This window comes from Syngnathus acus, chromosome 20 (genome assembly GCF_901709675.1).
Source record: "Syngnathus acus chromosome 20, fSynAcu1.2, whole genome shotgun sequence".
NCBI lineage: Eukaryota > Metazoa > Chordata > Actinopteri > Syngnathiformes > Syngnathidae > Syngnathus > Syngnathus acus.
In genome coordinates, this window is record NC_051104.1 from 6,748,502 (window position 1) to 6,774,287 (window position 25,786).

The 25,786-nt window shown below is 39.2% G+C and overlaps 2 protein-coding genes across 3 annotated transcripts; one reads left to right on the plus strand and one right to left on the minus strand.

The window, feature by feature from the left end:
• The first annotated feature begins 159 nt into the window (after positions 1 to 159).
• Positions 160 to 25,394, plus strand: tpk1 (thiamin pyrophosphokinase 1). Of its 2 annotated transcripts, XM_037279590.1 has the most exons (11): positions 160 to 218; positions 786 to 815; positions 1,166 to 1,249; positions 2,397 to 2,471; positions 6,427 to 6,493; positions 10,320 to 10,392; positions 10,744 to 10,839; positions 12,765 to 12,911; positions 13,904 to 14,012; positions 24,215 to 24,408; positions 24,450 to 25,394. In XM_037279590.1, the coding sequence occupies exons 3-10, from the start codon at positions 1,207 to 1,209 to the stop codon at positions 24,358 to 24,360; spliced, it is 756 nt and encodes a 251-aa protein (XP_037135485.1). In that variant the 5' UTR covers positions 160 to 218; positions 786 to 815; positions 1,166 to 1,206; the 3' UTR covers positions 24,361 to 24,408; positions 24,450 to 25,394. The 2 variants fall into 2 exon arrangements, with proteins under 2 accessions (XP_037135485.1, XP_037135484.1); XM_037279589.1 differs by having other exon boundaries at positions 24,215 to 25,394.
• On the minus strand, positions 24,560 to 25,603 carry sec61g (SEC61 translocon subunit gamma). Its single transcript, XM_037279591.1, has 4 exons — positions 25,459 to 25,603; positions 25,248 to 25,346; positions 25,067 to 25,167; positions 24,560 to 24,742 (listed from the first exon to the last, which is right to left on the minus strand). Exons 2-4 carry the CDS (start codon positions 25,339 to 25,341, stop codon positions 24,674 to 24,676), a joined length of 264 nt encoding a protein of 87 aa, XP_037135486.1. The 5' UTR covers positions 25,342 to 25,346; positions 25,459 to 25,603; the 3' UTR covers positions 24,560 to 24,673.
• Between the last annotated feature and the right edge of the window lie 183 nt (positions 25,604 to 25,786).

Below are 25,786 nucleotides of genomic sequence, written 5' to 3' on the forward strand. Positions count from 1 at the left end.
CTTTTGCCTCTGCCGAGACTCAGCTCTGTTCCCACTACTGCTGTTAATAAAACAACAAAAATGTTGAGTTCATTTCAGGAGCAGGAGGAAAAGGCACTTCTATTTTTGGCCTCTAGATGTCCCTATACCTTAAGTCTTCCACTTTTCCTATCTGAAAAGCTTCCTTGTTTGCCCTCGTTGACTGTTTACATCGTCCATGGCGGAAGTATCGCGGCCCAGTAAGTTCTGCCTTTGCCAAATAATATTAATGTTCACATTTAAACATGGATCTGTTTTTTTTTTCAGAGGCAGGTCATACCTGGATTTAATTCGAGAGAATGAATATATTTTTTCAATAAAAGATCACGAGCCGACCGGTGTGCACGCTTGTTGTGATGTAAACACTGCAATGCATTGGCCATGCTGGCTGGATAAATGATGAATTTTGCCTGTTTAATTTGTCTCTTATTAGAGCAACATGTTTTAGGATCCGGCAGATTTTTTATTTATGGTTAAGCCATAAACAACAACAACACGTGAATACAGTTTTTTTTATATTCTTTTCCCCTTTGTTGTTAAATCTAAAATGACCCACTAAAATTATGCTAGGTTTAATTTGATTTTTGGAGTGAAGTAAGAGAACTAATCTAGTGCAGTAATAAGTAACAAAAATGATTAATGATTAATTATGTTCAACTTTATGGCAAGTCTGCGTGTGTGTGGGGGGGGGGGGGGGGGGCGTGTCACTGAATGAATACATATACGAAGTATAGGGAACACTCACTACACTGCTTTTTCTATGCAAGGTGGAGAAGATCGGAGAAAATGTACTATATGTGAGTATCTTTGCAGCAACATTGTGTTAAAGAGAAATACATTTCAATATTTCCCCTATATTTGAAATGTCTTCTCTTCACCTCAATGCTGTTCTTGAATTTGCTCTTGCTACTTGGTTGTCACACCGTTTTTTTTGTCACTCACATTTTGTTGCTACAGTGACGGTCGCTGCTGTTCTGTTGTATTTATTTCTTATGGCATTATTTTATTCATTAACCAATTGTGTCAAAATCATCTGTATCGCATTGCATGTAAGAATAGATTTCTCCCCCGCTCACTAGCGAATGTGAGAAAATATTCAAGACAAGAAGAAAAAAACAAAGTCAAAGACCTGTCCTCCACTCCACAGATCCTGGCGAGTTGTCTGATTGAAGACGTGCTCCTGCAGTCATGGATGAAGAGCTGTCACTTTTGGAGTGCCTGCTGCCCTCAGGTGCTTCTCACCCCTGTTGCTGTAAACACACATGCAGTCAGTCAAAAACGCATTGAAAAACACCCCGAGGAAATTAAAAACATCACACAAGCACCAGTAGCGTGCAGCACACTACAACCAAATTTCAGGAGAATCTTATTCATGCTTTTATCTCCAATCGACTTGATTTTTCAAACATCAAACAGCTACAGATCATTCATGCCATTGTCCAAAGTCCATTAATATCAGCAGTTTATGAATCTTGTCCTGAAACAAATATTTGACTTGACTATACTTCACTATATGAGATATGCTTTATCAGTTGTTAGCTTCTGTTAAGTGGAAAGTTGCAAAGTTGTCAAGTGAACTACACACACACACACACACACAGGTATTAATTCAAAAACATGGCAAAAATGTTTTTCAATGATTCACTTTTTCCACACAAAAAGCAACAATATTAAAAATGCATGGAAAACGATTTCTAAAGGCAAACAAGAGTGGAAGATAAATGGAATACAGTGTGAAGGTGAAGCTGGTGCTGTAATCTTTGGCCCATTAATGCGATTGGAGCAATTCTGGTTTTACTTTGTCAAGGATGCAGACGTTCCCATTATTTATTTATTTTTTGCTCCCCGCAGATAGAAAAATGGCAATTGCAAAGTAGCAGTCTGGAAATCTGCATTGGCAGTGGAGCAAAAGGAGGAGAGAGAAAAAAAGTGGAGGCAAGATAGATGAGGGAGGAGGTGAACTAGATTTGTGAAACAATTTATCCCAGGACAGGGACTTTGACAATGAAGCATGGACATTCTTAAGACAGGAAGCAAAGAAGCGATGAGCTGACATGTTTTTGTTATTGTGCTACTTTTATAGGGCCATGTTGCCATGTAATTGCAGATGGTGTACAACCCAAGGTCATAGTATTCAAAGTTCTTACTGTGGCCATACATTGAGCACACATATCATATCTACTGCGAGTAATATCTAGCTTTCGGTTTTAAGCCTCAACGTTTTCTTTTTTTGTTGCTGAGGACAGGCAAATAATCAAATTATCAATCATACACACAGCACCACACTGCGTTCTTAAAAGTCTGGTTAATCATTCAAATATGGAAGCATTCATTTTGTCCTCATTTAAATTCACACCGTTCTCTTCATCTGACTGCAGGCAAACAGAAGATCGGTTTGATCATCTTGAATCAGCCTTTGAATAAGGATCACCTTCACATACTATGGAGTAAAGGTACACCCTTTTCATTTATGGTCCATGTGTATGCAGATGTACACTGACCCTTCCCTCTGTACTCTGCGTTTTTTTCATCCTTATGTCTCTGTCGAATATAAATATGAACTAAAAGTGTCAATTCAAGAAACGGAAGATAGATGTTGGTTTGTAAAAATGAAAGTGAGAAGACAAAATCAAAATAGTGTATAAAATATTCATTTGAGAGATGTCACCAATTTTGTCCGTCTTATTTCTTCAGGCAGGTTGTTTCGAGAAAGTCGAGACCCCCAATGGAGATCCCCTTATCACCTTTAATTTTAAGACTTGACTTTGGTGCAACCAGGGGGCAATTGCTCAAGTATCTGAGGCTGCAGGCTGGTTCAGAAGGGGTTAAACATTTGATTAGGCAGCTTGGAGCCAAACCATGTTTTAAAATGACAGTGGATCCCCCGTTATTCGCAGAGGATAAGGACTGAAGTGATTATACATAATTCCCCATAATAACACTATTAAACCATAAACATACCACAATTTGGCGTGGAAAGTTTATGTTTGATAAAACACTTTTGACCCGATTTATTTTCAATGAATTGATGAACCCTCTAAAAACGATACAACCCAGTGCACATTTCTGCACATTCAAAGTCAATGAATTTCTTTTTTTGCTCTGATGCTCAATTTGAACTTAATTTGCTTTATTTGCCCAACACCTCCCTGAAATCCTCTTTACATTCATTAGCGGTGAGCTTGTGTTCCCCTGTTGCTTTTAGCTCACAAGCGCTATGAAGACTTTGTGCTGTGCCAAATGTGCTACCTTGTCACTGAACATGACCCCTTCCCTGCCCTCTGATCACATTCCCTGTGCGATGCCTTTTAATTACATATTCATGAGAAATAACCTACCTTTCTGCACGGCAAAGTTTTTTTGAAAACTCCAGCCTCTCCTTGACTGCAGCAATTATCATATTCAGAAAAGTGCTAATTTGAAGTCCCTCTGCACTGCTACAGACTGAATATTCAGCATGAATGTCTTGCCCTTAGACACACAATCTACTGTGACTCTCTTGAAAAGAAAACAAATTGCAAATCTGAAATCTTATGAGCCATAAACATTACCAGTAACAGTTGATGTGGAAGTAATAATCACAACAAAGTTGTACCTAAACAACTTTATACCAACTCTTAATGTGCAACCGATTGCAGGCCTTTCTTTCTTTCAATTGTTATTTGTGCATTTGATTTGCAAGGTCTCAAGGTGACCACCTATGCTCAATGCATTCATTAGATTCTGCATATGTTGACAAACTTCACACCAGATGCCGCTTTTGGTTGTTGAATTATGCAGACACAAGTGCACAACTCTCTGCTGGTGCGTGCCACGATCGATAAATAAATTAGCCAAAGCTAGACCTCCGCATTCAGACCATTTGCATCCCAGCCTGTAAGACCTTATTAATATTTTGGACGGTTGATTGTGGGGGGAAAAAAACTAAAAACATTTGTGCCCTGGAAGCATGATTAATTAAGTCTCAGTTTAATGACTTGCCAGTTGTTGCACAGTTTATACATGCACGTTAGCGGCTTACAGAATGGCTCCAATAGTATAGCAATTTTCAAACGCTATTTTCTGTTGGAGGGCATTTGGATCATTATAAAGATTAGAAAAGCTATGACCTTGCAGCAGTCTCAAATGTTGCAGCACCATGGAAATCTCAAAGCGTCTATATTCATAAAAAAAAAAAATGTTTTTGCCGTGTGCCTCGGAAATAATCCGAGGCACTTTATCATTTATTTATGAGTTCAATGACAAACAAAACCCCACACAATACTACAGAAAATGCTCATTATCGAAAGGGGTTACATTTTTAGGGAGAGAAACTCTCTTACATGTTGCTTATCCAATATTGTTGTATAATGGAAAATTAACACGTCCACTTAATTAATCTCACGTGATGTATTGATGGATTAATTTTGAGGCAATATGTTTCAGGAGATTTTGATTCTACTTTAATCTGTGTGACATTTGGGACTTGAGTCTTTCACTGCAACTTTCACAATATGAATTTTAAAAAGCAGTGATGTTTTTTTTTTTTTTTTTAATCAACTGGCTAAAGCCTCCTCATGAGATAACGGAGGTCTTTCCATTGTCAGTCACGCATTTATAGAGATGCTGCTGTCTTTGTGTTGGTTTGAAATATTTTAATTATGTGGTAGAAAGGAATTTTCTTATCTGGTTTGCCACAAAAAAGTGCAGGTTCTCTACTTCTTCTGGGTGGAGAGAGAATATCAAGGACAATCAACAATGAAACACTGTGCTGGGAAATCATTAGGCTACTCTGATAGTTTGTTGATGACTACTATGGGTATTTTGTGTCATTCTGCACATTAATACATATTCTGGCATATTTTGTGAGTAGAACACTGGATGTAATTAAAAAGAAATCATCACACAGGATGACACTTTGTATACCATCAGGACTGCTGTGAGTTAGATTAGACCCATCAAACATTCAGTGCGGCTTGATGTTGGGATGTGCCAATTTGGAATATTTCTTCTCGCATCTTTTCAAATAACGTTTGAGGGAAAGTTTGGGTGGGATTTTAAAGTGCCACAAGCAATGCCGAAGAAGAGGCTTTTCTTATCAGTTTTGCTCCTGGCTCATACTTGCTCATGGGACATCTGATGAGACGACTGAAAAGGCGTCATGGCGGATCATAGATCTCTTCGCAGCTTGAAAGTGAAAATCTCTAACACGATATGCCATGTATTAATAGTGCTTATGGGCTAAACAGATGTTAGGTCTGGCGTGGTATGTGTGTGTGTCACTCTTCAGGTTGTAGTTCACATAGCGGCACCGCAGCCAGGTCTCCGCCCCCCCACCGACCCGATGAAATCCCCACATGCATTGAGTATACTTCAGACTTGTGATGTGCTGCCCCTGGGCTCCCTTCATCACCCCTGGGAGAGGTTGAGCAGCAGGGCGCCAAGAAGCTACAGGAGTGTAGAATACCGATCAAAGGGGAGCTCAAACAGGTGCCGGGTGAGATGTTGGGAAGTGGAAACAAGCTGCTTATCTCACTCGCGCACCTTCTCACCCACATCTAGTCTATCAGTCAACCACGTTCTCCTTCAATCACTCACCCATTGACTTTACTTGCACTCAGACACGCTGCAATAACTTAATGAGGCAATCATGGCAGGTGACGCTTTGAATTAGATCCAAATTGTGCATCCCCCCCCCCAAGTGCTCCATGTTATCATTTGTTGATGTGAAACGGCTTGTTGAGGTCTGGAACGATCACACACTAGTTAGTCAAGCATCGTCTTTGCAATCAAAGATGGAGGAGGAAGTAGTGTGTAAAAAATGTGTCACAATGTAGAGGAAAAAAATATATACAGATATATATGTATGTATACACACACACATACACACTTCCAGGCAAACATGGAAAGAAATATATGAGATGAATCAAACAGCTGTGCAAGTGTTCACCCTCTCTTTGGTGCACACTAGAGTTACTTGCACAAGGTATGAGTGGAAAAAGCAGGGCTAGATCTTTGAAGTCTTTCCCTTGTGTGCACCCTAACAGCCCCGAACATAAAAGGGCTCTTTAAAAAAAAAAAGGGTCTGTCTGTTCGATTTGAATTGAATAGGAGCCATGAAAGAGAATACATTTGCAAATACTTTGCATCTCATTTTGAGGAACTCTATCAGTCATTAAAGAAAATACAGCAAACATATTCATTTTTTCTGCTTTTAAAAGCAGAACAGGTCATAATTGCATGTTAAAAGAGTGAAATTAGCAGTACAGAAGAAAGGTGTTCTCAAGCCGCATTTTGCTTGTGCTGCAAAAGCAAGTCACAAATAAATACACGCAGTGTTTTTCATCATCCAGTCTACTGCTTGTGACAGTAACTATGCCGTATCACGACACAGCGAGCTCCTGTTCACATCTTGCTGTCTCTTCATAGCTCTTTTGACGGCATGTGCTGATGGTGGTGCCAATCACCTGTATAACATCACCGGAAAGAGTGACAGGTAAGTCTGCAAAAGTTTTCCTCTATTTACAGAATCATAATTAGTTTCTGTGTATTTTTTGTATTGATTGATTTTTTTCCCCCCAAATATGATAAGTGACTATAAATGATTATAGGGCTGCCACTAATGATTATTTTAATAATTGATTAATCGATTAAAGAAAAAGGTCACCAAGTATTGGGCAATCAAGCAAATGAAGATGATTCACTTTTTTTTCTCCTGAATGGACTAAATGCATTTAAAACAAAACCGGAAAGCTCACTTACGATATTAATTGACAAAATGAGCATTTACAGTATAATTATAGTATGTGGTTTCAGTTATTTCTAATTTTTTAGAATTTGTTTCTCATTTTTGTTATGCAATAATGACCTTGGTGTACATGGGAAAATGATACCAAGGCTGTTTTGCACATTTTGCACCCAAATGCTGTATGCTACGATATCTGGCTAATGGAAAACTGCTGTTCGCACTAAGATGGCTCTGGTGCCTCTGTGGTCCCTGAAGTGTTCAGACTTTCACATTAACACTTCAAGTTTGAACATGAATGTGTTCTTTAAAGGCTGTTGATGAAAATGAGGGTTTGACCTCTCGTTTTCCGCAACCGTTAAGGGACACCAAGTTTAGGGTGTGTTTTAATAGTCAAGGTCGGTTTGAAACAGAGTCCCACAAGATTTCATCCTTTATTCAAAATAGTTGAAAGCACTTAAAATGTATCCACCCTTGACCACGATGGGAAAATTAAAGCATTCAATCTGGGCTGTTTTGTTTGTCCTATGCTTGCAGATCAGTGCACACTCTAATCTGTACTTGAGCTTGCACACAAACCATATCAAAAAAGAATTGGTTCACTGAAGCCCAGCAAGCAGGTAAATAGTTGACAAATGATGCTGCCATCATACGTACAGGGCAGCAAAGCAGTGAGAAGTGCTGCGTTTACGCTGGGGAGGGGAGGGTAAAACTTATGTCACATTTGTGTGAGAATTATTCCCTTCCAATTGCCCACTGAGATGCTGCACCTGCAAGATTGCGTTCTGAAGGACAAACATAAATGGGATATTTCCACGCTAACTTATTCTGCACAAGCAATGTCCTTAAAGAGTAGCAAGCCATCATTTGTGTGTAGCAGCCTGCCTGCTTGAAGTGGAAATTATATACATAGTGAAATAACCACTTGGGATGGAAATTATAGAGTGAAATCAACACAAAGTTTGCAGAAATATGCTTGACCTCCAAAAGTCAAAGCCTTCTAGGTAAAATAGTGTTTTAAATATTTTCTTTATTATTTGTATGGTTGCTGTCTTGCTACTTGACGTCTTATATAGTCACGTCCCTATCTTTGATAACCATAACATTCAGTGCATCATTTGATTAGTATATACAATGTTGTTTCGCATCCAGCAGTCTTCAATTACTTGGAAAGCAACATCACTCTTTTGTTCGCTACCCAGCTGAATGAATCTCAAGTACTCTTAAAGCAGTATGTGCATGATTTAATCCTCCAATAATGATGTCCATGCAAGTATGCTTCATCCACTCTCACCTTCGACTCACAGATGATGTTATTTAGAATTAGCTATTCATTTTCCACTTACTGGTAACGTAAGTATGCATGTATAATGCCGTTTTCTCAATGCTGCTATTTAGAGTTAAAACGAGTTGTTGACGGAAAGGCAGTCTACTATCAAAGAGCTGCTCAAAACTGAAGACCCAAATATACATTCAATAATTTTCTCCATATCATCAACTTGTTAATTGTTATGATATCGCTGTAATAAAAAGAAAAGTCTTCATAGGGCCTCAGGTGTTTGTGGAATAGTCCCCCTCTTGATCCTCCTGGCGCTCCCCTGACTCAAAGCATGTATCCGCTCCTATTTCTAATTGGAAAATGACATTTGTGTAATTAGCGCATCTAATCAAATCCTCAGCTGGAGGATATAAAGTCAAGAGATGAGTGAAGAGGTAGAGGATCACAGATGAATGTAATTGGACAGCTGTGTACGTTTGTGGATATTCAGGTGAGTCTTATAATCCAGAAATGACGGTACTTGCTCTTTTAGTCACGCTATGTTGCTGGCATAGATAGAAGAACAACGAGAAACTTGTAAATAATTATTTTTAGTCGCAACCAAATGTATTTCCAGTCCAATTAAACCACGTATATAGTTCAGTTAGTGCTTCTGGGCACCTGAGAGCGACCTTTAACATCTCTTCTCTGATTCGAGTAGGACTAATCAGAGCCACATCTCCTCAAGTGATGAAAAGATTAGGGGAAAGGTCGCATCGTGGTGGTTGTTCTAGGAGAGAGACAGACACGCTCTCACTCACACAGACTCAAGCAGCCTGATTGATAGCTGCCCAAACCTAGACAAAGGTCACAGCCGCTCCCACTGCAGAGCACTGTCGGGTTTCAAATTGGTTGGAAAATGCCCAATTTCCCATCCAAATTAAACTGTCACTTGATATTAATGTGGAAGTTAGATGCACAAACATTCACAGGAACATCATTTATGCTCATTGTGCATGGGCCTATGAGATCAGTCTCATCCCAGTCTGAAGGTTATTGGGGATTTCAAAGAAAGGATGTCCTTGTGTTCATTTGTTTAGCCAACACATAATCATTACATAGCAGCACGGTGGATTAGTTAGTTACTAATTAGCATGGTTTTAGGTTTAACTGTCAGTGGAACACATGGCAAAGCAAAATGATGAAGAAAAAAGATCTAGCAGACTGTAGTTTTGAAAATATTGATTGTGCAGGTATCAAAAGAAAATCTAATGCTGTGAAAACTAACAACATACATAAATATTTCTATATCTCCGTCATCACAACAAAATGACCAATTGAGGGAATTTGAATTCCAAGTGTAATCCAAAAACGGATCTCTCTCTCTCTCTCCTCATACTCGAGTTAAATGATGTCAAATGAAACCCAGACAAATACATGTTCAAATGCCCAACCAGCCACGAAATGATGTTTTGGGACAACGAGCGGCGATCATATTCACGGGCGAGCCGGCGTTTTAAAAATAAATACGCGTGTGAATTGGAATGAACGCGCTCATATTATCTGTGTACGTACGACAAATGTTCCACTCTGAGCTGCTTTACACATTCTTATGTTGTCCATAAACAATATTTCATTGGGTTGAGTGGATTTAAGCCCCTACGTATTCTCAAGCCTCTTGCCCAGTTTAATTATCAGTTGTAATCCTCTTTATTATATGAACTAACAAGGAGAGATTCGTATGGTAAACATTGATTACTTCCAACTGTAATCACTGTATCTATTTCAGAGGTAAATATGGATTATTGGAAATTTCAGAGGAACACAAAAATGGATTAATTTTGAGGCGAGTTGATTGCATTTAGATTGCTTTTTTTTTTTTTTTTTAGATACCTTCGCATTTGCATACCCAAATAGCAAGTTAAGGGAGTTGAGGGTTTGTATCTTGCAGGATGGTGCTTTGTTGAATAAATCAATTGATTGTAAATTAGCGGTGATGTTTACCACTTGACAAGTGCAACTTGACTGCACAACAGTTTCACTTACACCTCTCCAAAGTGTCAAACGTAGAGGTTATGATTTAATTAGTCTTGTTTATATTCTGCCCATCTGCCTGCAGTGAAAATATGTTTGCAGTAGACGCTCACTTTTGGATTTGCATTACATCCACCTACAAGATGTATTTATCTATTACAAAGGAGCATTAGCAGTATTTATTGGCAATAGTTGGACAACACCTGCTGTCTTTGCTTTTCTTGTCATCCTTGCAAGCTAGCTTTCTTTTTCAGCCACTCACACTCACGCTGTCCTTCCATCCAGCTTCTGCCCCGACTATATCAGCGGTGATTTCGATTCCATTACTGAAGAAGTCCGAGCTTTCTATGCTGACAAGGTGAGTGGGAATTACCACAAGCCAGACCTACATAAGTACTGACATTTACCTCTTGATGCGAGTTTCCTTGAATATCTTTTGTGATTTTACCAAAACAATTTGCTGTCTTGTTTGGATGGGTGGTGAAGAATTTGGGATAAACTATGATAGAGATGGCGATCCTTTTCGCTTTGTGTGGGTGGAAAGGGAGTGTGTCCCAATACTTTTGGCCATATTGCATACCTGCACATTAAACAATTACACGCACCTATTATGCACTATTTGGGGGAGGGGGGGGGGGGGCACATTCCTTTATCTCTGTACATTTTTGTTTCTCCTGTAATCTTTGTGTCTTGTGTTTTTTGTATGAAGGGATGCCGGTTGATAGAAACAAGTGACCAGGATCTTACAGATTATACCAAGTGTCTGGTCATCATGTTGGAAGAGATTCAACAAAGGAATCTGCAGGTAACACTTTTACTCTCTGTAACATTAACATGTTTTTTTTTTTTGGACATTCTTTGTCGACAATTTTTTTTTTGTGAACAATGGACTTTTTTTTTTTTTTAACACTACATTTTTTTTTACATCAAAGTGCAGACCTGTTGTTTATCTGGGTCCAATCTTTTTACAGTCATATCAGTTTGTTGTAAAGTGTATGCTACAATCTTTCAAGGTAACAACAATTCCAGATCTTCTAACAAAAAATGCTGTTGCATAAGCTAAAGACAAATATTTGAAATTTCTTCTCAAGCTAACAAAAAACTGCGGTTAGGATGTTTGCGGATGATACGATGCGTGGTGATTATTTAAAAGATTATACAACTAACATGCCCAGTATTAAAGAAAAATAGAAAATACTTTGCATTTTCGTTATATAACCACACAATGTAAGAAATGCAAGTTATTTGAAGAGGCGTGCACTTTTTGCCCTATGCATTGATTTCAAGCATTTTTTGCCCGCCTCCAGTGCAATGCTAAACGAAGCCAACTATTTTCCTGGCATCAACTTGAAACAAAAGTCAAACCCAGAAGAGTGAGAATGTTTATACGGTTGTTCTAAAATGCAAATATCTCTATTGTGTTACCCGGTCTGACGCTTCCCTTTGTCTATTTTATTGGCTATTTGAATTTTTATCTGCCTGTTGTGCGAGTGTGTCGCTCCAATCAACGTCGAGTACCACAATCACACAGCTTTTAAAAGATAATCAAAGATGCTCAAAAGATTTATGCAGATTGATCAGTTCGTTTTTTTTAGATGTCAGGCTTTAATGTAAGATAAACGTTTGCCCTTCCTTCTACTGTTCCTAGTCTTGCTGATATTTAAACCTGCGTTTGAGTCTGTGCTGAATGTTGGTTCATCCGTCTGTTCTGTAAAGATAGGAGCCTAATAGTCCATTTTTGAAGCTTCTGTGAAAGTGGTCGATGTCGACCCCTTTTGTCGTTTATCAGGATTTTTTAGCTTGTCTTTTATCCACAACGAACCCGTGTGCCCTTCAATTGTCTGTGACTAAGACGAGTCTACATAAAAGCAACATTTTTATTCCTTTGGTCCTGTGTCTCGTCACCGTGGGATAGGGGGAACGGTATTTCGGTTTCTTTGTGTGTCCTAGCATGAAGGAATTGACAATAAAGCTGACTCTGACTCTGACTCACGCACACCCATGCAAATGTTCATCCCTGCAGCCGGTTAAAATGGATTAAATGCAAAGATGTAATCAGAATAGATTGATGTGCAGATTGCAGAGTATTCTGCGCCTGTTACAAGAGTCCTCATATTAGCTCAGTCTGGATCATTTCAGGCTACATAGACAAAAGGAAATGTGTACGCGTCATGCTACTACTTTTAGGAAGTTGCAGCAAACACACAACGTTCTACTGTATGTTTATCTTTTTGTATTGTTTGCGGTCAGCATTTGGAGGGACATCTCGAGCAATGAAGTCAATAACAAATCCTTGTAGTATTTGAGTTGAGTTTGTGTGCCGCTGCAGCTGTCAGCCTCTGACAGCTACTCTGCCCTCTTAACTCTTTTGGGTTTTAAAGGCTGTCAGCGTGACTGTGACTAAACTATGTGGGGACTTTGTATGAGGATTTAATTGCTGAGAGGTGCAAAAAGTGCATTGCAGCTTTAAGTTACAGAGAAAGAGGTGGCAGAAAATGCGAGTTGAAATCAATTAGCTTTGGTTGATTTGCTATTTGGGTCCTGATTCTTCTAAGGATGAATTAATTTTTATAACCAAAAGCTTTTGTTGTTGTCCTACTTTGATCATTCCGTGTTCATTGTTATTATATTATTGTCAACTGATAAAATTCATATAAGCTGCCTATGGGCTTTGCTCTGAAAATACAACTATTCTATTTTATTATGATCAAACTATGTTGTTCTGTACAGGTGGACGCCATTGTGACCTTGGGTGGGCTGGCGGGACGATTTGACCAGATGATGGCTACTATTGACACCCTCCATCACGCTCTCTCTATGACGAAACTTCCACTGTTAGTCATCCAGGAGAGCAACCTGGCCTATCTGCTCAGACCTGTGAGTCTAAATTTGTGCAATTTCCACTTAATGTTGCTTTGCAGGAACTAATGACTTAGATAATACGAATGACTGTCAAGTCGAAGAGCACAATATGCTCGTTTTCATGTGAATCTTAACAGCACAAAGTGCAAGTGGGCAGCTTCTCTAAAATCCTTTCTGCCAGCTTCCGCCTCTCTCTCTCTCTCTCTCTCTCTCTCTTAAATAATCAAAAGCATTCACACTTGTGTGCTCTTATGATGCCCCACTTTGCTGTTCTGTATGAGATAAAGTGAGCCTTGTTTGATGCTCCCTGAATTGAATTTCTTCAATGCCAACCACGTCCTCACTTCCCATCCGTTGATTGACTTCACAAGTAGGCCTAGCAGGCGACATTTGGGGGACACTTCCCTTTTGTTTGCCTCCATCCTTTCCTCTTTTGTTTATTTTTAAGATCTTCACGGAAGACTGCTACCCTTTCCGCTGAAACCGTCTAATAGTTAAAGAGATCCTCTCCTCCCTCGCTATTATTCCAAAGGCGCGTTGTCATTTGCTGCTTTATACATCGACACCTCCAATTAATCTTACTTCAGCGAGAGTAAATTAAGCTCATTTGTCAACACAGCGCCAATTTGCCAGCAACTGATGAACGCAGATGCCTGTACATGAAGGTGAGCGCGACCTTTGAAAAGCATAGCGCCCGTTTGTCGAGTTTACATTTGTAATTCAAGTGGTTACAAGTGGAACTAAATATGCTGCTCACTAACCTAGCCCCATCACACGCTGAGTTTTCTGATTATGGTTGAACTTAATTGCTCAATAACATGCCCAATTTGTGTTCATTGGCCAATCTGACATTCAGACCTAAATAGTCCTAAACAATGATGTCAACAGTGATCACAAATACTGGATGCCCTAGTTTATTAGCTCATACGTCATTCTTTCCAATATCCCGCTGTATCTGACTTGTGTATGAATAAACACGCCGTAGAATATTTGCATACTGTTTGCAGGGCAAGCATACGCTCAGGGTGAACACGGGCCTCGAGGGGGATTGGTGCAGCCTTATTCCAGTTGGGGGACCCTGCCAAACAACCACCACTGGACTCAAATGGAACCTGAGTGAGTCTCAAAATGATTGAATAATTCATTTTGATCATATTCTTGCTGGCCAATATAAAGATTTATTTTATAATTATTTTTTTAGATGAATGTGACAGTTTTCATGTTGCATAGTAATCCTCAAGGTATTTGTTTTGTTTATTTATTCATGTTAAATGTTACTTTAAAACTATAGGGAGAGATCATGAAGATTTTTAGCATATATAAGGTCCTTAAGGTTGGTGACCTCTGCTCCTTGACGTCCTGTACAAATTTAAATTGCTGATTTTAGTGACATCTAGTGGGCTGCATTGCTCAATGCGACCCCAATTAATTCTGCAGTCAACAATCAAGACGATACATTTAGGCCAATTATCAACTCTTTGGTCTCACGTTTTTCTTTTCAACTTTCAGGATACCAAAACCTAGTTCCTAGTTGCAGGCTACTATAGACTAATAACAGTTCTCAATATTGTATTCCATCCCTGGCAAAAGTTCCATTTCCATGCAACAGACAGCATCCGTTCATTTCCTTCCTCTCTGTTGTCAACTAATCCTTTGTAAATAAGTCATGCAGCTTCCTTCCGTAACAGTTCATTTCCACGCCAAGTGTACAAACAGTAGATGGCTCTCTCCAGTTGCATGCATACAAAAATAGTCATAAAAAAAAGGGGGTTTGTATGTTTCACCCAAATGTGAGATGTGTGGCATATGCGCAAAACATGCCCCATAATCTTTAACAGTGGAAATCCAATCAGATGTTCATTTGAGAAGCCCTGTGGTTTTATCCCGGAACCTAGTCCCATAACCAGCTGGGTTCTTAATGAGTTGGCACCAACCAAACCTACTCCCGCCTGAGGGGAACCTGGTCCGTCTGTCAGGGGAGAAAGTGTGTGTCTGCTTCTTGGTGGCATCTATTCAGAATCTGTGCATGTTTCAGGAGTCCCCACATTTGCTCAAGCATGCTAAAATTATCCTTAAACATTTTCGTATTGTATATATGTTTGGATTCCAGAGTGTGTGTGTCTTCTATTCTTATTCATTAATGTTTGTGGTTAGATCAGCCTCAGTATTTTCTCGGCACCCTTTGAATTTGTCTTGTATATATTATATTTAGAAAATCTCATCAGGGCAGCGGATGGAGGGGAGATTTCAAGAACGTAAACTTATTAAAGTTATTTTCTTAGTTGAGTGTATGGGGGGGGGGGGGGGGGGGAACTTTAAATAAATTAAATCAAATGGAATTAAAAAGTTTTGAATTTTCCAAGACGCAAATCAATCACTTCCTCACAATTAATTGATCACTCTCCACATCCCTAGTTGCTTATTTTGGAGCTTTTGCGTGACACAAAGACATTAAATTTCCATTGAAGATATCCCTCAAATATTGGTTCAAAGCCAGACTGATTAAAAATACATGATAAGTTTTGGGTTGCTCCTCACAGCCTTTCTGGGCCCATGGAGACGTTATGCCCGCTTATATTAAGAGCTCATTAAAACGCTTGCTTTAAGAATCTAAAGTTCAGTATTAGATCATGATGTTTTGCGTCAGAGTTTCAATTTGAAATGAGTTGTTGCCACCCCAGGGTAAAGTACATGAAGAGCTAAATTACTCTTCGCTCAGAGTGATTTTATAATGTAGTCACATTTGGACTTTTTTGATTTAAATTATTCATAAAGTTGCAGAGTTAAAATTGACTAGAACGATGACGGAGGTAAGTTTGACTTGCATTTGGAGGAGGCAAAACGTCAGCTCTGATTTTTGTCAAAAGTGCATTTGAGTTTCTCGCCTTTAAATTTGCATTTTAGATATGTTGCTTTGTGTTCCAACATAGAAATACATTAAAAAAAATAGTTTATGATCTGTTTGCTCGCAAGAGGTTGTTGACTGTCGCCTCGGGCTTTAAGTATCACAGGAAGACTAAAAACTGATTTAAAATATATTTAAATGAATTATTTCTACATCTGAACTGCTTTGCTGCCTTTACACAAAACTTGGAGAAATTACCAAAACTATCAACAGCTACTACACATAAAGTACATATTGGCAAACATGTGCAAAACACATTTGAAGTGTAGAAAGAGGTCTGGATTGAACGCTTGTGTCGTTCAAGTTGTTTATTTTATCACTGCAGCATATCTGCAATATTGTAAGCAATGAAATCTGGCGATTGTAAAGGGAAGGAAATAACGAGCCTTGAAGTGAGTTTTAGCAAAGCGGCCCCCTCAGACTGCTCATATTGCTCTCTCTTATATTAACTGCTTCACGTAACGTCGACTGTGCAATGAGAGGAAATAAAGGTGTGGCCTATGCTGTAAGGAGAGCGAGCACATGACGACTGCAGTGGTGTTCCAGATGATCCTTTTAAAAGTATCTCGATGATTATGATGCATTAAACCAGGATTATAGATGAGTTTAATAATAAATGAAGAATTATGAGACGTATGTCAAATTTATTGTTGATTATTCTGGTCTCCACCGCAACCAACAAATGTTTTGTTGAGTCGGTCTTAAGTAGCTTACCAATTTTCAAACAATATTCAAATTTGCAAAATATATTGAGATATAGTTTTGAAAATGTTTTTTTTTTTTTTTCCTTCCTCATGGAGCCCAACTGCAACAACACATTGGTTTGTTTTCATCGAACAGCAGCTCAATCCTTTTGTGTGCAACTCTCACACACGTGTAGCAACCCAAATCATTCACTTCTCGTCTCTATTTTCGGAACAAAAGATCCCGTGTCATTCCATTTTACGCCATGTCCCAACAATGTTTTTCATAACAAAAAACAGACTCATCATGTAACATCACCCCTGATGCATCTCAGTAGCCAACCGAGTGTGACAAACAAAGACGACATGACAAGATGGTTTTTTTTTTTGTGAAAGTCATGTTGAGTTCAAATGTACAAAATATTCTGTTCCACTGCACCTATTACAGCACAGGCTCCCTAATCGAGTAATATTGTAGATGTGGTTGAATCAAGCCTGATGTGCAGGGAGGAGAGAGGTAGAGCAGAGCAGACATTTAAGAGCCTGTAGATGACCATGGCTCAAAGGGATTTTTGTCCAGACCGCTGTCTAATAAAAGGACTGCAGTGCAGTAATGCTACTAAGGGGGGGCAATGTACCACTAAATAATGAAGAGACTGCGCTATGGCAAAGGTAACAATGTAAGAGGCAAACGCAGAGGTTTCAAATGAAATGCCGTAAAATCCTCCAATATAAAAAGACTGAATGGAAATGATAGTTGAATCAATGGCATCCACATTTGCAGTGGTTCACACTTTGTCCTCGTTTGCACTCATCTTACCCTTCACCTTTTCATTTGCTGTTATTGCAAACAGAATTGCGCAAATTCAGCAATTGTGCTTCTACAAGAATGGAAAATGCATTCTTCGATGACCCCATACGTTTTGTTGGAGAAAAAAGACATTTTTCACATCACTGGACAACTACAATTATATTTTCTGTGTGTGTTATAGATGGTAAAAATGGCAAAACACAACCATGTGTTGTATTCTAGCCCACATTGAATGCTAATGTTTCAAGTCTTAATAGCTGACACTGACTTAATTCAATTATCCTGTAGCTCAAACTTAGCTGCTAATACCAACGATTATGCAAACTCTGGCTGAGTTTTCTGCACTCTTGATTAGTCGAGACCCCGGGCATGAACCTACATGAAATTCTCCAGGCCTCTCTCAGCTTGTTTAATTGGCCCTGCCTACAGTACCGCTTTTAGAGCCCTGCCAATTTATTTGCAAAATAAGCCTTTCCCTGCCTCATTTTCCTTCTCATTGTGAATTCATTTGCCCTTTATGTACCCCACAACCAAGTGGCTGTGCAATCATCCACTATGACGTGAATATGACATTGGATGCCATTGAAAGCGCTGAATGTCGGTTTTGTCCTACAGAGAATGCTTGGGGGAATAGAATTCAACAAATATAGTTTTCCATCAAAATAATATTTTGATATCTGGGTAGATATCGTATATACAGTCATCCTTAATAGACGTTTTTGAAACTGTGTCCAAATGCCCCAAGGTGTTTTTTTTCTCTTTCTCCCCCCCCCCCCCACTTTTGCCATTTTGAATCTCACCAGCTGCCATCTGTTATTCTTATGATGGATGTATTTAATTAAATAGCTATTGCATACCACATAAATGTTATTCAGTAGGTTACATGAAGTGTTACATAATTACTTATAGAATAAATCTTATACCAATATTTTTTTGGGGGGTGGGGGGTTACTAATTGTGACTTCACTGTATCATCTAGAATTTTTTGGGGTACATGAAATACATTGAATTCATAGTTGCCTTATCCACACAGCCAGAGATTTTTTTAAATGATTCAAAAAAGTGTATTCATAGCTACTTGGCCTTGTTATTTTGGCCTATTCTTTCCTGCTGAATGACTTTGAAGGGGTTTTGACAATGAATGGCTTTTTTGAGGTCATGTCACAGCATTTCAATCAGATTCAAGTGCGCACTTTTGACGAGGCCACTTTTTTTCACAAATTGGGAAGTTGATTTTCTGGTGTCTTTTTTATTGTAGTCCTGCTGCCCAACACAAGCGCGGTTCAACTTGAAGTCATGAACTGATGGCCGAACATGACATTAAAATTAGCGGGGGAAAAAAATGAAGAAATCTTGGTGCATTTATAGTGCCCTCATAACACAATCCTCCAAATGCTAGCAAGTCTATTTTTTAATAAAAGACACAGGTGGACGTAGACAGCAACGTCTCCTGGTGAGGTAACGCAATCGAGCACTTATAATTAAAAGTAAACTTCTGGGGAAGATTACAAAGCTAAGCCTTGTTGTTAATTGGAAGTGGGTTGTTTATGAAACGTAAACACGGCGGTGTACAGCTCAGAGCATTTTAATGAGAACTGCGTGACATGATCCATTTTTGTGTGGTTCAGTTCAAACCCTAGTAACTGGAAAAGAGCAATTGGACAGCTTAGAGTCAAAGAGTAAACCAAGCAGGAATATTTGGAAGCACACATTTAAACACATAATGAGCATTTTTTCTGAAATAGCCTGTGAAAAAATAAAAAAATAAGCAGAATGCTTTGAACTACTCAAGCAGCAGGAAAGAAAGTATTATGAGATGTTTGCTTTGGTGTGTGTTTAATAAAAAAAAATTTCTCCCTATACACGGCCGCCTCAAAATGTTTGGAGCTGAAGCTTTGTATTTTGTAATATGTGTGTTTTGTCACACGGTTATCGAGGTCAAAAAGTCAAAGTCTGCTTTATTGTCAATCTCTTCACATGCCAAGACACAAAGAAATCGAAATGACGTTCCCACTATCCCACGGTGACAAGACATAGTACACAATATACATACAAGTAAACAACACAAAAAATATAAAACAAGAAGGCACAAACAATGAATAAATAAGTGATGACTAAATAATAAAATAAACAAATAACATAATAAACATAATAAATAAGAGGAGCATCTGTTGTGCTTCGTGAGGTTTTAACCAGCAGCCCAGCAGAAGTGCCATCATTTTTTTGGAATGTGCTAACCCAGACCTTGACCTTTCTGTTGTTTGTTTTTAGTCTTTTAATCTTTTTCCTGTCATTTCGTTGTCTGGCTTTCTAGTCAACATGATGCTTGGCTCCATTGCTGCCCTTGGAATCACGAGGGGGGGGGGGGGGACTTCTCGTTAAAGTAGTGCACTCTTGTATAAACACATGCACACATTTTGAACCGGAACGCCTATTAGCTGTGACCTTGTCATACTGCATGCACAGTTTTCCACCTCAAACCCCCCCATTAAGTCCAAGGCAAGGACACTTTCTTATTGCCCACAATCACCAGCAAGCCATCATTTGCAACTTTCTCTATCTTGAAGGTTAACTTAACTCTCAAACTGTTGACGCTCTTAGACAAATCCAGTGGCGGCATCATAAACATTTAATAGAAGTGGATATCCAGGCGAAGCAGATGGTGCTGACAGCGCAAGCGTCGACGTATGCCACGGGCAATAAATAAGAGTACATAAAGGCAGAAAGAATTGGCGTCACACTGATGATGTGATATTCACCAGCTTTCTTTATATAAAGCTCACAGTCAGTTGCATCCATGATGTTACAACTGGGTATAGTAGAAAATCTGTTTGAGAAAATCACTTAGCAAAGCCTGATATAATCCAAAATGTTAATACAAAACTTTTTTTTTTTTTTTTAAATGTAAATGACGGTATGGAGGCCCCCAAAGTAACCAAACCAAACTCCTCCAAAACGAACTGAAGTTTGCCGCCAAGTAAAGAAGGAAATGCAAACCGAATTTGCCGGCGTCTTCATTCAATATGATTTGTTTGAATAATGCGAAGCGGTGCATTTCCATAAACCTTTGCTTCCTCACCTTCTGAAAACCGCATACAAATGCGAGCTTAGCATTCATTCATTTAAAACTTCCGAGGGATGAATATTTCTTGCGGAATGAAAATATTACGTTACTTCAAGAAGGTTTGCTGGGGGATGAAGTGAATCAGCTCTTATACTGTGTAAATGTTTGGGATTGTTTCTGTGACCCTAAGCTTATTACTCCAAATGTTCTAGCTTCTGAGATAAACCTTTTCTGACAGGTTTTCCTTTTAGGCAAACTTCCAGGGGATTTTCTCGAAAGCCTGTTATTGATTTTGAACGCAAATGCGAATTGTTAGTGAACTCTCGGTGAAGTTATTAACTGCGATGTTCAAACTTTCAACTATTGTCTCGACGTGCATGTCAAATAATGCAACCTTTGGATTTTCGAAGCCCATGCAAATTCAAAAAGGTTTAAGTGCACTTTCTGGCAATTACTGATTTTCATTCATTATTACATTTGATGTTTCAATTAGCTGAAATCCAAACTCCATTTTTATTTACTTGTCCTGTTATGTATAGTTCCTTACAACTTACTTCTTGACTGTGATTGTTTTTTGTTTTTTTTTAATTTATCAAATTATGATTTTTTTTTTTCTAAACATTGCTATTGCATTTAAAATGCAACTATTTTTTAAGTTCCTCTTTTTGGGGGTTGACATCCCTTTAAATATGTGGACACCTCATCTAAACTGTATAACAGGTGTCTAACTCAGGGCCCGGGGGCCAGATATGGCCCGCCACAACATTTTATGTGGCCCACAAAGACAAATTGTGCATCAAATTCGTGTCATGACTAGAATTGCAACTTCACTTTTAATATCTTTCTTTTTTTTTTTAAATGTTTGACCAGTTTTTACTCGTCTGATTTGGAAACGAGTTATTTGTCAGTTTGTTTTGTAGCTATTTCTGTATGTAATATGAGGTGCTCCTACATTTATTTGGGTTGACAGTCATATTGGCCCTCCGAAAGAAGCTATGACTACAATGTGGCACGCGAAAAAAGTGAGTTTGACAACCCTGGTTTAAATCTAGGGTTAGGGTTTCAAAGTAGGGTGTCATACTAGAGTTAGGGTTTCAAAGTAGGGTTTAAAGCTAGGGTTAGGGTTTCAAACATGGGTTTAAAGCTAGGGTTAGGGTTTCAAAGTCGGGTTAGGGTTTCAAACTAGTGTATAAAGTAAAAGAAGCCTTAAAAAGACATCCAAAGACCGCAATAGTTCCTCCTCCACCCTGTCAGGAAAACCCCCAAATTCGCTTTCACCACATTTCGAGTATCGGGGAGTCGGTCCTCCTCCTCTGGGTAATTTGTTGTGAAAATCCGCACCCTCCCTGTACAGCTGGCGGGTCCTTTCAGCTATGGCACGCTGGAAATGCAATTACAGGCGGCAAACATCCCCATTGTTATCACTGGAGGGTGCGATGCTGATTCTCAACCCCCTCTGTGCAGTATTGATCGGTATTACCTTTGATGGGGGGATTACTAATGAAGCTATTTGTCCCCTTAGTAAAGACTGCACAAAAGTTGAGTTTATGTTGTTTATTGATGAATGTGAACTCAGCACTATGTGTGAGGTGGACTTGTAAAAGACCACTGTCATCCTTTGATGGTGTTATACTGCCCACAGTGTTCGTTCTGAGTATTACTACTGTAACTTAGCCCAATGCAACGCTTGGACTATTTCCCTGCTGATGGATCCCTTCACGCCAGCACTTTAATATTTCTCCTCCTTTACTTTGTGGTTCAGGCTCTCTGCTCGCTCAATTATTAAGCAACTCCCCGAGCAGCAAAGAAAAAAATCTTTGTGTTTTCTGTCAATCTGCTCCAATGAAATGCTTGTTTTGCAGCCTTTGAAGCAGAAGAAGCTGTTTTTACTGTTGTTTGATGGTTGTGCAGGTGCCAGTGGACGAGCGATTGTCTTCGTTGTCTACAGACTTTGTGCTCGCCTGTTCTTTTTGCATTGCATTGAACCAGTTTGACTTTTTATATTCTCAACAACTTGTGCATTTTAATGCAATTCATGGATGGATCAATTATGCAATTATTGATACTGATACACTGATGTACTATATATATATATACTGATACAACAATCATCTGGACCACTAAACCCAAACACCTTCTAATCCCAACATTTAATTTGACTCAATAGCAGAACTGTCAGGTCAAAAATTGCTTCAAGATTATTTATCTGACATCTAATTTGCCACAGACTGCGAGAACATGCAAAAGCAGGCCCCCGTGATAAAGAGTAAATGAAAGTGATCGTCTTACGTCCGCCTCCCGAGCTTTGCCCTTGTTCTATTAGACACAGTCCAACACATCCACTCACAGGGCGCTTTTCTGCTCAACTTACTCATGGCAAATGATGTGTGAACAAATCTAATACTAAATGGAATTGTGACACCCAAAGTCAAATTTCACTATTTACTGGAACATTGAAGTACAGTCCGTGGTATTTCCGTTAAAACATTATTTTGAGTAAAAAATCATGTTACCAAAACGAAGGGTGAAGTGGTCCTTCGTTGTGCTCAAGTTAACTGTTTCTGTGATTTCTACTTTGACCACTGGAGGTCACTGTTGGACATATGTCACTTTTGCCTATGTACTGTGTGCGCACATGATTTATGCCATCCATCTAGCATTCTCAGATCTTGGGTGAGGTGGAGCCTATTCCAGCTGACTTGTCATATATTCATGATTTTTCCCCAATGAAGTGGCCTGTTATTAGGTACACCTGAAATTGCGTTGTACCTAATAGAATGTCCTGTGGACGTCACAGATCAACAAGCCAATCAGAAAGTGGGGGTGAGGGCGGGTGTGGCCTGTTATTAGGCACACCTGAAAGTAGCGGTGTACCTAATAGTGTCCCAGTGACGTCACAGATGGAACAGCCAATCAGGAGGTGGGGTGAGGGCGGGTGTGGCACTTTTCACCATTAATTATTCAAATTCAGTGACGTGCAGTGAGGTTCATGACTGGGGAGGCACTGACGCCCCCCCCCCGCCCCTGTAAAATCTAGTGTGGCTTATTCATTATTTAATTTGAACTATTTGAATTAAAATCTCATATCAGCAGTCATCACACATAAAAACACTCAATAAAGCACAAGGAATCAAAAACGATCGTACTTACCACTCCATTTGAAAAGACATGCTCCGAAGTCCTGTTGTCCGAATCAAACATTTGAACTCTTCCTTTGCTGGTGACCTCCTGCTTTGACCAAAATCCATAGTTGAAAATCCTTTGGATATGTAATCCTCCATTGTAAAACGAAATGCAAAAACGGAAGAAAAAAACGAAATGAATGGACAATTGCTCCTCAGCTGTTCACTGCAAATTTGAACTGGAGATCTCTTATTCTACAGGTAGGCGCATGAAGCATCCCGGGATCACTAGCACCTCCTGCCATAAGGCTGGAGAACCTCCGTAAGGTCTCTTTTCACAGCCGTTTTAGATATTATATACATCAGCTTAACTACGGAAATTAGTTCATATAGCCACAATGTTTGAACACTTAAAAAGAGACTTAAAGACAGAGCAGTTCAGCCTAACTGCATAGCCTGTCAACAAAACTTTATAATAAAAACAACTGAATTTGTTTTTCCCCTTTTCATGATGGCAGGAAGGGGAGGCGTGGCCTCCCTTGCCCCCTCTGACTGCACGTCCCTGTTCAGATTGTCACGGTTTACATCCTAATTTAATGCACAATTACTTGTACCAAGTGGAATGTCTCTGACAACCAATGACTGTTTTTATGCTGAACTTATTTTATTTCAGTGACAATTTAAAAAATAAATAAACTCACTGTTTAAATTATGTATTGTTTCTGTCATGCAGATAACCAGGTTCTGCAGTTCGGGAAGCTGGTGAGCACATCTAACACCTACGAGTCGGTTTCTCCTGGACATCCCAGGAGGTGCGTAACAGTCAGCACGGACCCAGCCTCTGCTTTGGAGCATGGGCATCCTGAAGGACAACAATAATCCATCACTTTTTTTCTTTTAACTTCATAAGTGTGATTGAAACTGAAGTTAACAGCCAACATTGGACAAGAGACAGGGTACACAATATTAGAAGGCAGGATTATCAAAAATCATTTTTTAAGCCACACTAGGTTTATTTTAAGTGAAGTGTTTAGCCTCTAGGGGCACATAGGACATACTGTGAATACAATGAAATCAATCATGATGAGGAATTTTCAAGAGTTTATTGGTCAGATGAGGAAGAAAACAAACACTCATCTTGCACCCCTATTTTGTTGTATTTACAAAATGAAAGAAATGTCAACAGAAAATGTCACTTCTTCAGTCCCCCCAGCACAACTTCGCACATCTGGATCCAGATGTTAAGGCCATTTAACCACCACTGCAAGACAAAATAAAAATAATGGCATTACGTTGTGCACATACAATTGAATAAGAAGCTTGGATCATGTTTGTGTTTGTCCATGTCTTGCAAATGTGCCATCATTGATAGCTGATAGCTTTTACAAATTGAAATGATCAAGCTTTCTGAATTGTGCAAAAATAAATATTACACCTTAGTTCACTCTAGGCAAGAGGCTGAATAATTAGATGTCCTTCCACTAGATGGCAGAAGGTACATAACAGTATTTTAATTTTATTTGCTTACATTTAACTTGAGGTGATATTTCTACACGGAAGACGAAAACACCAAAGTATAACTTACACAATGATGTTTTGATGGGGATAGGATCAGCTTAACGAAGAACCCAATGAAACCCATGATAGCGAATCCAATCGCTGTGGCCATTGCAATTTTCTGGAATTCTGGAAAGATGATCAGATATAGTCCATGAAACCAACAAGTGGTACTCGGAGTAAAAGGACCACTCAAAGAGTGTACAAACCTTTCCTGTCGGGTTTTGTGCATCTCTTTACCAGCCTTATCGAGTCTTTGACAAATTGCCGACTGGGCTCAACAAACTGCATGACTTGATCCATGTTAGCTGAGACAAGAAAGCGTCACATGAAAACATAAAAGAACTCAAACAATGCACATGTTGGTAGTTGGATTGTTGTTTTTTTTTGTAAATAAAATAACAATGTAGTCGTTTTTACCTCGTTTGTTTTCGTGTTTGATGAGGAGAGTAGAGGATCGCAGCCACGTAGCTCTTCGGCTCTATTAGAAGGGCTGACCGTGTATTTAACACGCGCATGCGCGCAACTCTTCTCGTCTCTTGTTTTTAGTACGAAATGTTCACACTGCCCCCTTGCGGCCTGGGTGTGTTTTCAAGAACGACCCTGGAAGAAATAGAAATGCAATTCTGACCTGAGTTGTCTTTTATTCTATGTTCTGTGCTTAGTGAGGTAGTGCCTAAGATGTAAAGGTTGCGTTCTATATGTCCCCTTTGAATGATGTAGTGGTTGCAGGAAAACAGATGGCCTT